The sequence below is a fragment of the Zalophus californianus genome, chromosome 14 (genome assembly GCF_009762305.2).
Source record: "Zalophus californianus isolate mZalCal1 chromosome 14, mZalCal1.pri.v2, whole genome shotgun sequence".
NCBI lineage: Eukaryota > Metazoa > Chordata > Mammalia > Carnivora > Otariidae > Zalophus > Zalophus californianus.
The window spans coordinates 14,860,851-14,875,763 of record NC_045608.1 but is presented as its reverse complement, the minus strand read 5'-3'; the positions used below and the strand labels follow the sequence as shown (position 1 = coordinate 14,875,763).

The 14,913-nt window shown below is 46.2% G+C and overlaps 1 protein-coding gene across 7 annotated transcripts in view; it reads right to left on the bottom strand.

The window, feature by feature from the left end:
* Positions 1 to 13,819, bottom strand: part of SUDS3 (SDS3 homolog, SIN3A corepressor complex component) — a 181,648-nt gene extending 167,829 nt beyond the window's left edge. For 2 of the 7 annotated variants that reach the window (XR_003517090.2, XM_027577084.2), the window contains exons 1-6: positions 12,982 to 13,805; positions 11,022 to 11,091; positions 8,758 to 8,813; positions 6,934 to 7,005; positions 4,014 to 4,033; positions 2,602 to 2,758 (exon numbers count right to left, since the gene is read on the bottom strand). Coding sequence is in view for 6 of the 7 variants with exons in the window: in XM_027577084.2 (XP_027432885.1) it covers positions 2,602 to 2,758; positions 4,014 to 4,033; positions 6,934 to 7,005; positions 8,758 to 8,813; positions 11,022 to 11,091; positions 12,982 to 13,123 (517 nt within the window). In the remaining variant the exon portion in view is untranslated. Of the gene's footprint in view, positions 1 to 2,601; positions 2,759 to 4,013; positions 4,034 to 6,933; positions 7,006 to 8,757; positions 8,814 to 11,021; positions 11,092 to 12,981 lie in introns of all 7 variants that reach the window. The other 5 variants (XM_027577086.2, XM_027577087.2, XM_027577081.2 and 2 more) reach the window with 4 other exon arrangements.
* Positions 13,820 to 14,913: the final 1,094 nt, after the last annotated feature.

The following is a 14,913-nucleotide window of genomic DNA, read 5'->3' as shown; positions in this document are numbered from 1 at the left end:
CTGTCGGGAGATGGGTGGGGAGAGGTGAGAAAAGAATCAAGGTCAGGTCTTCAGTGCCCAACCAGGGTAGGAACAAAGGGTCCCATCTCCCTCAGGCCAAAGCTGTCCAGAGAACAAGGATGGTGTTCAACTGCAGAGAAAACTCACACTCAGGTAATTCCACCTACACCCTCACTACTCAAAGTGTCGTCCAGCCAACAGCATCAGCAGCCCCCGGGAGGCAGTTAGAGATGCAGGGTCGCAGGCTGCACCCCAGATCCGCTGAAGCAGCAGCTGCATGTCACCAAGACCCCCAGCTGACTCACACACACACCCAAGCGGGGGGGGGAGCACTGATGGAGAATTCATCCCAGTCTCCTTACCGACAGCACACCTTTCCACCTGCACAAACTGCTAGGTTCTTCTCAAGCGGTGTGGGCAGTGGAGAGAACCTCCCACCAACTCCCACAGAGTCTGCAAATGCTCTCGGTCCCGTTCAGACAAAGCAGGTGACTTGATCTCCCCATTCCCAATGGGTTATTTGGTCTAAGCTTCCCAGCCACCTCTAATTCCAACACTGTTTTTCGAGAGATCTTCACGTTTAACCAGAAGAGATTTTAAGAAATAGCTTTTCCGGGCAACGCCAGGCAACACTGATACTGGGCATCAATCCACAAAGGTGAAATAAGTCACTCAATGAGAGGAATGCAATCAGGCCTTTAATCCAGCCCCGTGGCAGCACCATCTGTGGAAACGCTAATTACCCTTCTAGCTCCAGCGCCTGTTCTTCCGACACTCTATCATTACCTTGGCACAGCTTTCCACACCAAGGGTACCAAATGGCTTGAGGAAGGACATCGGTACATTTAATGCCCATGGCCAGCTTTAAGCACTGTGTAATCTATTTTACTGCGTAACAAATGACTTCCCTGCATTTATTTGTCTTTCCTACCCTGGCAGGCTCAGCCCCCAGTCACTGGAGGTGCCTCCCGTCCCAGTTAAGATTCTGGCTGCAAAACGGCCTGGCCAAACAATGTCTACTGCTTGTCAATAATCAGGATGCCAAATCACAGGTAAGGTGATGATACCCTTCCCTGCAAATGGAAAGGGAGCAGCTATAAACTGACAATATTTCCCACTAGCCTAATGAAGACTCCTGAACATCTGGTGGCTCTAGCAGAGCGCGATGAGGCATCAAAGCCAGAGACAGCCACCGTCAAAGAAAACGGTGTACAGGTCAGAAAATAGGCAGACTGGTACGGAACAAGGCAGCACAGGGCTAGCGGTCTAATCAACAAAGCGTGGCCACAAGAACAAGACAGTGCTGTCTGAAGATGCTATTTTAGCATTCATGCTCACCAAAAAAACATTTCTGAGCGCTTTCAGAGGCCTTCAAGGAATTAATTCCTTCTGCCAAAGTCTTTCAATGAGAGAGATACAAGAGAGATTTTTCAAGAATCAGACCCCCCACCCACTTCAGACACACCACATCATTCTCATAGGTCTCTCATGGGGGTTGGGGCCAGAAGTTTATGTCAAATGAAGGGCCATGCTGGGTCACAGCACCAGAAATACAGAAGGGGAAATACCACTTCTCAACTGTTATATTTAAAGTCCTCCCCCAAGCACTTCATGTGCAAACAGTGCATCTCTTATGGACCGCTACTAAAATCAGACATGCCAGAGCCGCAGCACCTTCTGTACACGGCAAGAGTGAAATCAGGGGGTGCGCAGAAAGCATGCGCTTATACACCCAGGTGACAAACTCACCACTAACTTGTCTCGCAGTATTCGCTGACAAATTTTGCCAAGTTCCCAAATATCGAGTTCAGGCCACTCCCCACCCTGTATCCTTCTAGGATTCATCAGTCTACACGTATGGCAACAGAACAGTTAGCCCATATTGCCTCTCCCTTAAACCTGCCCAGACCCTGCTGAGTTCCCGGACGTGGATTCTTAAAAACTAGAAGGCAAGGGAGAGATTGGCACAGAGTCTAATGTAACTTTACTACCTTCACAGGAAACTTGTTCAGTTTAGCTTCCTCCTGCCAAGTTTGTACCAACTCTGCCTGAAATGTTCACAGTAACACCTGGGGAAGGGATCTAAGAACACAGATGATACAGTCAAATGCCTTTGTTCTCACATCTAGGTCAAAGGAAGACAATGCCTTTTCTGTAATTAAGGCAGACTGGGGGAAAAAAAAAAGGCAGAGATTCCCCCCCCCCCGCCCCCCGTGGATGTGGATAAGTCACCCGTGAATGGCAGCTGACCCAGGAATTAAATAAAGCATAAGCCAGCAGTTGCAGCAACGACTAAAGGTCTACATTTACTGAACATCCGTTACACACATTATGCTAGGCACTCACATTTCTGACCACAATCCTCTAAGACAAGGTCTGATCAGCCCCGTTTTATAGAGGGGGACATAGGCTCAGAGATATTCAGTGGCTTGACCAAAGTCACACAGCCAATACCAGACAGAGCTTAAACCTGTCAAAGCCCACCCTCCTTCCGGCTGGCTCCGCTCAGAGGAGGAACGGAGTTAGGACAGAGGAGGGACCGCCGCACCCCTCCGGGCGCCCCACAGGACTCCCAGGATCCTGCTCTGGATGCTTTCATACCTCCCGTCAGCTCCATCGTCAGCTTTTCATTTTCGATCATTTTCTTCTTCTCCTCTAGCTCAGCAATCAGGTTCTCTTTCAGCTCCACCTTCTTGTCTTCAAATTCTTTCACTGCTGCCTTCTTTTCTTTAATGTAGTTTCTCTCCACCTGTTCAGTCTGAGCAAAAGAGAAAACACAGGCTAGGGCTCCATGGGGCCCTCTCAGCCAGGGCTCCAACTCCCAAGTATGGCTCTGCACTCAAGGGCCCAGAAAACACCTTTACGAGAAAGGTGGGACAGCAGCACTCACACGTGCACTGGCAGTAACGGGATGTCTGGGAGCAAGTTTCCCAACAAATGCATAAAATTGAACCATACGACTTCTGCTTGTCTTTACGAGCATACCCAGCTTGCTACTCAGTATTTCCTTTCTTCCGCCTCTTACACCACATGGCTTCTATGTTAAAACTTAAGATTCTCAAAGACAAACTCTTTTAAAGCCACAATTTCAAAGGAAAATAGTACATTCCAGATGAAACACCTACATTCAAAATTAGCTGCAATTACAAAATAGTCAAGGTGGCCCAAGTTACTGTATTTGTTGATACTGATACCAAGATAAAGATCAACTAGAGTAGAAGATCTATTAGGTACCTGAACCCTTAAGTACTCAGACACTGAAACAATACTAAATAAAAAAGCATTCATTTTTTAAATCTCACCACCATATTAAGAACAAAGGAGCTTATGGTGGGCTATGGCTGTGGATCATGTAATCCTGCGGGCTGTGACTATGTGTGTTGCACGGACTTCAGTAGTAAAATGGTTTCTGATAACGTGCTCTGTTAAAGCATGACCACACACACTCGCGTGTGGCTCTGATAAAGTCAGGACTGCCCCCACACATACAAACTAGCCACCCCAGGAATAGATCATCATCCAAGATTCAGACTCTCATCTCTGTACCACAGCACCATAATTCACAAAGAACCAACATTCCGATGTCTGCTGAAGGAAAGGAAAAATGTTAAATCCGTCTTTCCTACTGACCCAGACAGCTTTGGCTGTAAAACTGAACCACTGAGCCAATTCAGACTGGGCTGCATCAAGGACCAATATAACAAATTATTAGACCATTATAATTCATACTCCCCAATGGCTTTAACGTGAGATGAAAGTCAACAAGAAAGCAGTGATGGGTATCCCCTAGTCCCCTGTGATAATCAGAGGCTGCCCAACCTATAAATGAATAGATGGGAATTTCTAAACTGAGACCCAAAATGTCCTTTAGTCAAACAAAACAGTGATGAAGGCTTGCGGCTGGGGGCTTCTTAACTGTCCATTTGGTGACAGAAGGAAAGGTCTCTGGATTGGGAGAGCAAGATTCCAATCTCAGAAAGGGCCTACAAACCCAGAAGATCCAAGGTACTTACTTCCAGCTGGAGGAAGAGTTCTGAAAGAGATAAAACGTGCAATTAGATTCGCAAGGCTGTGTCACCTTTCTAGACAGTGATGGTAGGATTCGTTTAGAGGCAGTAATTGCTTTCTGAAAGCACGGTTACACAGAGCAAATGCTTCCACCACTAAAGTATTGATATACATGAGGGGGAAGGATGGAAGAAGCACTCATGTCTAGTTAAAATTTGGCCCTGAACAGAATCCCTTCCGGCAGTTCTGCCCAAGGGCAAAAGCAAGCAGCAGAAACCAAACTACCCTGGCAAAATAAAACTGGAAGCTATCCCTTCTCTCACTCAGTCCATACCCTCCAACAGTCAGGAAGGAACAGCGCAGTTACTCAAGCAGAGTCAACACTGATGTTTTTAAAGCACGGGTGAAGGGCTGTGTGTGGCAGGAAGGCTATTCCTGGAGAACTCAGAGGGCAGAGGTTCTGTGCCTGCCTGCCCCCCCGCCCCGAGGCGTTCTTCACAGGCCACCAAGCCCCCTCGTATGGCTGCTCTTCTACGGCAACGCCCTCTGGGTCTGAGTACAATTCCAAGCTTCAGATCTGAGGTAGCCCTTCCTGAGGACCCTTCACATACCAACCCCCTCTCAGACACATCCAGGTGTCCAATGGAGAGTAGTCAACAGCTTATTTATCACCTGCTATGTGCAGGCAATTAACAATTGTTTAGCCAGCAGCTCCCCCATCGCTAGATTATAAGCCTCTCTACAGAGCCAGCCCTGTGAACAAAATAGGTCCATGGCATCTCATCTTTCCTGGGTGACAGTGGAGCTGCTGCCTACATCACACAGACTGCTGGTGAGCCAACAACTCCAGGAAGCGCTGTTCACATTTCACCACAGTCTCCTTCACAAATGTGATAAAGACTATGGATCTCTTTCCCCCTAAAACAGCATATATATGCACATCCACACGTGATTTCATAGAATTTTGAGTTTCAGGACTCCCGATTAAGAATTCAGATCTCAATTAACACATGTTGAATAAAAAATTTAACTGGGGAGGGGCGCCTGGCTGGCTCAGTCAATGGAGCACAGGACTCTTAATCTCAGGGTTTTGAGTTCAGGCCCCACGCTAGGCGTGGAGCCTACTGAAAAAAAAAAGAAAGAAAAGAAAAAGAAATTTACTGAGCAAAGGGACAAGCCACTCATTATTTCCTAACCACCCCCACATCCCCCGGTTGCCCTGATCACTCTGGCCCTGGGAATGGCTGAGTACATGAGCCCAGGCACACCCAGCCCAACACGTTCACTCCCACAAGTGCTTTAGATGCACAAATGAACTTGACGCATCGACTATGTGCCATTCTCAGAAATCACCCCTGCACCAAGTCAAACTGGCAATCACCTCTCAGAGCTGCTGGTCATTGTTTGAGTTACAACAACCAGGCACCAACACAAATAGAAGAGGTGTGTTAGCTCTGTGAGAATGTGCTCTTTAAGGCTCAAGCTGGGACTGACTTAGTTCTTCTGCATTCGTACCTGGGGGGCAGGGGAGAGAAATGTTTCTGAAAGAACACGCAAGGACAGGATTAAGAGTGGAACTAAGGAAAACCACTCAATACTCACGCTGCAGTTCTAGCTGCAGAAAAAAGGCTGTCAATTTACTTTCCTTACTTGCATCTTAAACCAATTCCGTGAGGCGTTCGTACCCCTCCTGCAGATGGGGAACCTGAGGCTCCGAGAGCAAAACCTGCTTACAGGAACAAGACCTAAAGTGCAGAGACAAGACCTAAACCTAGGACCTCACCCCTCCACAGTGCACCTCCTTTCCCTGCTAGAGGGGAACAACAAGAAGAAGGCAGGGGATTCCACAGATTCCCAAGGAGATGCCTCAGGACCTCACATCGCAGTGGGGGTAACCTCAGGGGCAGGTGGGATGTGGGCGGGCAGAAGGCTAATGGCTATTAGTTCCATTTTCCCAGTGCCTCCCACAGCCTTCAGCTCCCTTTCTACCTGCTGGTGTACATGGGAAATCTACCCCCCAGACGGGGGAAAAGTTCCACCAACAGGAAGCTGGGAAGACACCGGATCAGAAAGCAAGGGGACAGGGGCCTGAGGAAGGGCACCCAGACCTCATCTGAAAACCCAGCATTACTTTCACCACCGAAGGAACAGGCACCATGCTGGTGCTCAAAATGCTGGCTGACAAGGAGCTTCCAAATCGAACACTTACAATACATTCCCTGTAAGCCCAGGGAATCTGTGTTTACACACTTTGAACAGTCATCACATCTTAGTTTTTGTATGACTACCTCAGAATGTTCCTTAACTATTCCCACGTTTGGATGTCTTTTGTCAATGAAATCGCACATTTCCTAAAGTCAAGGACAATGTGTTCCACTATTCCATGTTGCTCAGAGCTTAGATGTAGCAGGTGCTCAACAAATTCTTACTGCATGAATACATTTACTGTGTACAACAAACCAAAGTATACTCTTCCCCTAAATGCTTATAATACTCGAGGGGAAAAACGAGAACACCCCTTCCTCCCAGAGCAGAGGATACCAGAAGAAACAAACTTCAAGACAGAGTGAAACAAGCTACAATTCTTTCCCACGCAGCTCCTCTGATGGTCCATTCAGGCAGCAATGCAGACGTGAGAAAGAATGTGCAAGACCACTTACTGTGGGGGTACCAGGGAGCATAACTGCATGGAGCCACCACCAGTAAGCTCAACTACAGGCCGTTCATTGGCCACTGGAAAAAAAGATGAGCCAGTTTTATACAACTGTGGCTTTGGAGTCTCTCTTCCCCAAAATTCTCCCCTCCACCATTTCTGAGAATATATGTGTTGCATTTTAGACAGCAGCTCTTATGACACTATATCGATGATCAGCAAAAGCAAAAACACCTGACGATGATTTACTCCCACCTAAGACAGAGCCTCACCTGCATTTCGGATCCTCTCTTTGTACTGCTGATCTAGTTTTTTCATCCTCTTCTGATATTCCTGTAATGTACCTGATTTTGAGATTTACAGAATAAAACGTTACTTTGAAGATCTGCTCTACGCTTCAGTTCCAAAACAAAAACTGTTTTAGTACGATCAGAGTAAATAAAACACAAACCAGGGAAAGGCACATGCAAACAGAGTTAACTGGACTCTGGTTCTCAATCAAGGCCCAGAGCAGAATCACCCCACCTAGTGGATTAAGACTTTCTAGCAAGGGATGGGGAGTAGAAAGGCACAGGCTTCCTCAAGTGATTCTGATCATCTGCTGCTACGGTTTGAGTCAGTGGGCCTCCCCTTTCTGAAAAAAGCTCATTCTCTCTCAGTAAGGCCCAGATCAATGCTGTCCAGTAGAACTTTCTCTGCAATGGTGAAAAGGTCCTAGGTTTCACTGTCCAGTATGGGAGCCACTAGTCATACGTAGCTACTGAGCACTTGAAATGTAGCAAGTGCAACTGAGGAACTGAATTAATTTAATTTAAATAGCCACACACAGCCAGTGACAATTCTCAACAGCTCAGGTATAGATTTTCACCAAATGTCTACTCATGTCATGGCTTTTCCAAAAAGCAGCGAATTACGAGGGTCACAACTAATGAGGGAGTATTTCCTGATCATAATGTGTTAGTAGGGTATATTAATGGTATCTTTTTCAAAATCCCTCACTCAACTGTGCCAGGTATGCCCTACAGACTTGCTAGAGTGGAATGTATTTCTTCCTCTGGCAATTCTTCCATTATTATGGGGAAAAAAACAGAAATAAAACAAAGACGTGTGAATGCAACTCATGCAAACCTTTTTCACTATTTAGCAGAAATCAATGTCAGATGGCTAGTTCAGGCAATATAAGGACCTAGTGGAAAACCCGCTTCACTGATGAGGGGACTCCACAAAAGTAAGCCAAAGAGTTACTGGCCACAGCTGTCCCTGAGCTCCTGGTGCACCCCACAGTGCTAGACACCCCTCACGGGTAATCACATCGGCTTCCACTTTCTGCATTTCAAAGACTGGAAAACAAATTTAAGCAAGAGGAAGTGATATGCCCAAGGTCAAATTTCCAGAAAGCAGTACAGTCAGGATTCAAGCCCGTGATGGCCCTCAAAAGCCAATGCTCTTAACCCCAGACTGAACTGCCTTTAGCAGGAAATCGCACTGGACAAGATACGTTCCACTTTTAACTTATAAAGCAAACAATAGAGAACACAATAAGGATAACCCACAGCTCATCAGCATTTAGTTTAGAAAAAAATGGTACAATTTTGTGTATTCTTTGGCAACAACGTCTCTCCTAAAAATGTCTAGCTTTAGGCTCACAGTGGTTTTCAGCTCATGCTCTTCAGAAGGCCCTAAGTGGGGGCGCCTGGGTGGCTCAGTAGGTTAAGTGGCTGCCTTCGGCTCAGGTCATGGTCCCGGGGTCCTGGAATGGAGCCCTGCATTGGGCTTCTTGCTCAGTGGGGAGCCTGCTTCTCCCCTGCCTGCCGTTCCCCTGCCTGTGCTTGCTCTCTGTCTCTCTCTCTCTCACTCTCTTGTTGTCAAATAAATAAATAAAATCTTTAAAAAAAAAAAAAGGCCCTAAGTGAGGGTTCAAAAATATTTGCAAATCGCCACTTTACTGATAGCAGAAGATAGCAAAGTGCATGCTGGACAGCTGAATCAGCCAGACCGAATTTTAAGTCACTCCCACAGGGGAGTGAAATACACAGATTTCAAAGGCTTGCAATATTAAGTATATTTAGAAATGAAGGGTTAAACCACACACCAACCTTCCTGCAGTTGTTGCAACTGTCTCTTGAGAGAAGCTAGTTTATCCTGATACATCCTGCAAAGAAAAACAACGAAAGCCACATTGAAAGACAAAAACATTCAATATCCGATTCCAAAATCATCTACACACAGGAATTACCTGGGTTGTTATGGGAATGTCATTAATGTCCTTTAGGAGACAGAGAAAACTGAAGTCGGCCAGCTGGTTTAAAATGTACCAGCAGCTAAAGGGATCAGAAAGGGACAAGGATTCTGTGTTCTTGAATCATATCCCAATTCTGCAGATTCTCCTGTGTTATCCCACCTCTAGAGAATCAGTCTGAAATCTACAAATATGAAGACACGCAGATTTTAATAAATAAGTGACAATGATAAACAGGCAAGAAGATACAAAGAAAAACTGAAAGTGTGATGCCATTTTCTTATGGATTTAGAAGTATAAGTAACACATACGAAAATGTAGCAAACGCATTAAACACAGCAGCTCTTCTAACAACTCTACAATTAGATTATAAATTCCAAAGGAGTAAGATTATGCCTTTGGCACGTTTTTCTATGTAGATAGCAGAGCTGTGTAAGCATCAAGTTAATCAACTTTCATGTCATTTTTTAAAAGCACTACTCTTTTAGAATCAGAGAAATAATAGTTATTCAGTAACAAAAGTTAAAATGCAGAATTTATTTGCAGCCCCAGCTGGTTAAGAACATGCAGCACACACAAAGCAAAAGCGCCTAGCTTGTTATTCCCCCCTCCCCCCACCCCCCGCCCCCGGACACCAAATGGATTATATGCAATTGTACACTCCGGCAAGTCTGTTTGAATGGTGGATTCCACGAGTAAATCTTATTTCAACAGTATTTTTGCTTCTACCTGAAAAACACCCCCAATTTTACAGTGACAAAAATAAGATTTGCAACCTGAATGAACACTGTCCAACAAATAACAGGCACAATAGCTTTTTGACTGTTCCAGTAAGGGCTGTAAATAGAACCCAACTATTTACACAGATTGAGGAAAGAGTGGGCAGAATCCCCGAATTACACAGGAGGTCCGATGAAAAGATCAATGAGAATTCTGATGTACTCTCAACACTCACCTTGAATCACACAAGGCATTCAATTTTAAACAAAAGTTTTTCTGTATCCAGTATTAAGGGGCATGTTCAATTAAAATATATCTCAAAAGAATGCTTAAACATGCCAAATAGAGGAAACAGATATATGAACTGCACACAGTAAGTCAGTATTTGGAACCCAGTGTATTCAATTTTCCACCACATCAAATGGAGTAAACAACGCCTTTGACTTCTGAGTCTGTCTTTGAAAGGGAACATTAACAGATTGAAAAAATAAACAAGCGGAACAAATTCAGATTCGGGAAAAGGAAAGGTATGTGGAAATGGTTCAAGGTAAATCGGTAAAAAGCCTAAAGAGAATAAAAATAAAAAGCAAGCACAGTTTCAGGAATGAAGCTGTGAGAAAAAGCACATGATTAAAGTAATCCTTCTTTATTCAGCATTGGTGGAATTTAGCTGAATTACCCCTTTGGGTTCCAGAGCTTGAAAAGGGTAACAGAATCCAGAGGATGGTCACGAACCATTTGCAAATAGGACCTATAAAGAAAGGAATGTGGATCATCTAGTTTACAGAGAAAAGAATTTAAAGTCAAATCAAGATCCTCAAAATACATTCAACAAATGCATGTGGGATCTATTTTATACAGTCTTGCATCCGTGTTTACAATAAAAGTGAGTGGTTTTCGTTCTCTGGGCACATTTAGAGAAGGCTCGAGCAGGGATGTTCGACGAGGGCAAAGAGCACTGGAGCAGAGTCAGGAGCCCTGCTCTCCAGTCCAGCTCTCCCTGAGTTCTCCAGGCAGCACACCATCAGCTCTCGGTGGGGTCACCCCCATCTGAGAACCAAATAGCTATGACACACCCTTTACCCTGAGCAACAGTTTTCACATTTAAACAAAACCACAAAAACAAAAACACGAAGAAGTGGGAAACGGTTCTCTCCGGTTCTCTCCTGATACGTGGCCTTATTTCCCTGGGATCATTTCCCTGAAGGCTCTTCCTAGCCAATGCTCAAAAGATTCTTTTAACAGGAAGACTGATTACACATGACAAATTTGTAGGGGGAAACTGCACACATACACATGGACTTTGGACTCTCTATGGTCAAAACCATACACACAAGGTCACTGTCAAGATTTCCTTGTCAATTCTGTATTCCAAACAAGAAATAGAAGAATCATACTCACTGTTCCTTCATTTCTACATAGTCCTCTTCATCATGCTTTGCCAGGTCAGTTTCACTAGCATCTTCGGTGTCTAAGTAAAATCAGGGAAGAAAAGTTTGTTAAAATCATAATTCATAAAATTGCTATCACCTGACAAAGTGACACTTAAACTTCTGTAAAATGAATGCAGGCCTGCGGGAAGCCATCAGTCAAAAATATTACATAGTTACTTTAGAAAAGAAAATGCCATTTTCAACTTAGACATGGCCAGACTTATGCAAAGAGCTGCCTTCATCTGAAGCGCCACCAGAGAACAGGGTCCATGAGAGGTAGGCAGTCATGGTCAAGGCTGCTACTCCTGCAGAAGCCACAATGGCAGTTCAGGAAACGGAGCTGTGAGTGTCAGACAGGACAACTAGAGGCAGCCAGGTCTTGCTCACTGCTCCAAAACGACCCAGTAAGTCCATTCTCTTCTGGCCTACGCCCTTAACAGATTTTACTTCACATATATACAAAGGACAATCCAAACCAAAGAAGTGAAATATTTTCAAAGTTACAACTAAAGGGAGAAGAAAGGAAACAAGATGATCAAACACAAAGTGTTTCAGAACATTTTAAACACTGTTCTTAAAGTAAGCAAATAGTGGAGTGTCTACATAATTTCAACAGCCCTACTTGAGAAAGGATAAAGATCAATTTTGGCTTCGCCGCTCCCCCTTGTGGACATTAAAAGAAGTCACAAGTGTTTCACATTCAAAATCCCGGGTTAAGCCCCGTCTTCAAACGTAGTTTAACCCAACGCAATTAGTTCCTTCAACTTTATTATCTGCACATGTCGCTGCCTTTTTAAAGGCTGCTGCAGATCCAAATCTTCACAAAGCCTTCTCCTCTCTTTCAGTCAAGAGACCTTCACTGAATTCCTGTCATATGCCAGCCACTGTACTTGGCACGTGGAGAACTGAGATGAATAAAACATATTCCTCATTCCAGCAACTAGTCCAACCATTTGCGCCACAGCCTTATTCTGTGCCACAATATTCCACCCATATACTGGTCTCTATCTCCTCTTTCTTCTCCCGTGTCCTTTTATGTTTGTTTTTGTTTTTCCACCTCTCTTCTCCGGTAGCTCCTTCCTCAATCCTTCCAAAACAGTCTTCCTCACAGTTGCCAAACTATAAACCCCAGTCTGAAAAAGCTGGGCTTTGAGAGGCAGTAATGATAACGCAAAGAACGTGGAACTGAAAACACAACACCTGGGCACCATTAAGCAAATCCCTATCTTCCCTGTGCCCGCTTCCCCAGTGTTACAAAAACATCTACTGAGTACCAGGCCAAGTACCTTATGCACATCTCATTTAATCCTCATACCTACGCTAGGAAGCCCCATTACAGCCGGGGAAACTAAGGCTCGCAAGCTTAAGTAAGTCTAAGGTCACAAAGCTGGGTTCAGTGAGCCAAATTTAGATCTAGATCTGGCTGATTCCAGGTCCCGTCCTTTTAAGCAACCTGAACTGCGCTACCCAAAGTAGGGTTGCCGAAAGCATTTCCTCGGGGTGGAGGGTCGGGGGGCAGCAACTGGGGAACCTGGAAGCCAAACTGGGCTCTGCTCTGATCCTCTCCGGAACTAAAAAGCGGAGGGGTACTGAAGATACTCAATGGAAGGCTTTCTCATTCCAACCAGGAAAGACCTGAGGTTCACCAGAGACGGTTGAGAGGAGAGGGACAGAATCTTAAAGGGGCTTCCGTCTCTGACAGCAGCTCCCCAAGTCCCTCCTTCCCATAACTGTTAGGGTACGACGTCCCCACAGTGGCCCCGGGCCCAGCGCAGGTGAGGATAACTTCCCGGAGCCGTGCACCTCCCAGCGGCCCCTTCAAGCCTCCCCCAGCCCCGGAGGTCGCCCCGCCCCGCTCCGTGCAGCCCACTCACTCCCCCTTCGGTCCCACCCCCGCCCCGGGCTGCCCGGCCAGCCAGAGGACGCACCTTCATCGGACTCGCGGCCCCGGCAGCTGCGCTCGTCGTCCTCGGCGCTCTCCAGCTCTTCGTCCTCCTCGGGATAGTACTCCGGGGCCGGCGGTGCTCCGGCCGGGGCCGGAGCCGGAGCCAACAGTCCCGCGGCACTCATGTCGCCTCTGGCCGCGGCTGAGCGTCTCAACCAGCGACCGCGGCCGCGCGCCCTGCGGACTCGACGCCCGCCTAGCAGCCCCCGAGGGAGCCGTCAACTCGAGGAGCGGGAGCCGCGGCAGTCGCGGCGACCCCTTCCCCGTCTCCGCCAAGCTCCGCCCCGCGCGCCAGCTCTCGGCAACGGGGGCCTCGCGCCGGCGGCGACTTCCGGGTCGCGATCTGCCCGAGGCCCGCCTGACTCCGTCATCCTTGAGGAGGTGGAGAGGCCGCCGGACGCCCCCTTCGTCTTAACCTCGGCCCTTTCATGCAGTCTTTAAAATCCTCAACGGGTAGTAGGGAGGTGAGAAGACAAGTTCTCTAGAATTAGGCAAATCCTTGGACAGACCTGGCCGCGGCTAGGACCCCGAAACTTGAGGGGATTTCTGGAAACAGCCGCCAGGCGGCGCAAGGAGCCAGAACTAAAGCGAGGATCCTTAGCGACCTGAGAGAGGCAGAAGGGTTGAAGGTGGTCTCTCGTTGACAGAGGTGCACGACATGAACCATCCCCTTTATAGGCTGTGAAACGCTGACATCTAGAATTTTCGTGATCATCCCCCAGAGCCTAGCTCATCCCCTAATTGGACCTTTATTGAGAACCAAAAGGCAAGGATGTTGAGAATTCCATTCTGGGGTCCGCAAAAGGATGTTTAGTCGGTGGGAGTCTTTTCTGTTGGTACAGTTGTTCTCAATAAGGTGTTCTCCCAATTTTACATATGAGAAAAGAACATTTACCTAAAAAATGGTAGCGTCCAGGCTGCCTTGTTTACACGATCACACCCAAGCGCTGTACATTACTGCTGTCTCATATTTCTTAGAATATTAATTTTTTAAAAGGTGCTTTTCCCCATCCAATAACTTCCTAACAACTCTCAACTGAGCAAGCGGAACATTTGCCTGCAGAAAGTTAATTAAACTAGCGTAAGGAAGGTGCTGTGTGGAAACTTAGAAAACAAGAGAGCTGAATACCTGCATGAATTAATTCATGTGATTCCTTCTGAGTGTTATAAGCTTTACTTAATGAACGCATTTAGGATGTCCCTTGTCTAGTTGTGGGTAGCAAGAAAAGGGGTAAGGAAAAGAGCCTAGGATGTTTGTCCAAAGTAACCCTGCCCCCTTTATGTTGTATCCAAGTCGTCATAGAATAATTTTTTTTTAAAGATTTTATTTGACAGAGAGACAGAGAAAGAGCACAAGTAGGCAGCAGGCAGAGGGAGGGGGAGAAGCAGGCTGTCTGCTGAGCAGGAAGCCCGATGCGTGGCTCGATCCCAGGACCCTGGGATCATGACCTGAGCCGAAGGCAGACGCTTCACCCAGGCGCCCCAGAATAAGTAACTTCTAAGTAGTAAGGTTGAACACAGATCTAAAAGCCAGGTGGACCCCAGTACCCTGATCCTCTGTGACCAAATTCCTCTCCGAATGGGACGCCAGAGTCTTCTCAAAGTGAAAAAAAATTATGCGATTTATTTCAACATTTCTTATTTTCTACCTGGTGTTAATGAAAATCTTGGCTCTTTGTGGGAGATTTTTCCACCCAACAAACCTCAACAGTTTCCAAAATGGACTGCTGCAATGTCTTTCCATGAGTTCAGAGATCTTCTGAAGCTCCTTCTAAATAAGAGTCATTCTCAAGGCTCACTGTAGATCCACCATCTGTATTTAAACTAGGATTTTAGAACTGCCTCTTGCCCAAACGATGAAGTCATTTCTATTTTTATTTTAGAACACATCTAAATTATTTGTAATCAGCTATAT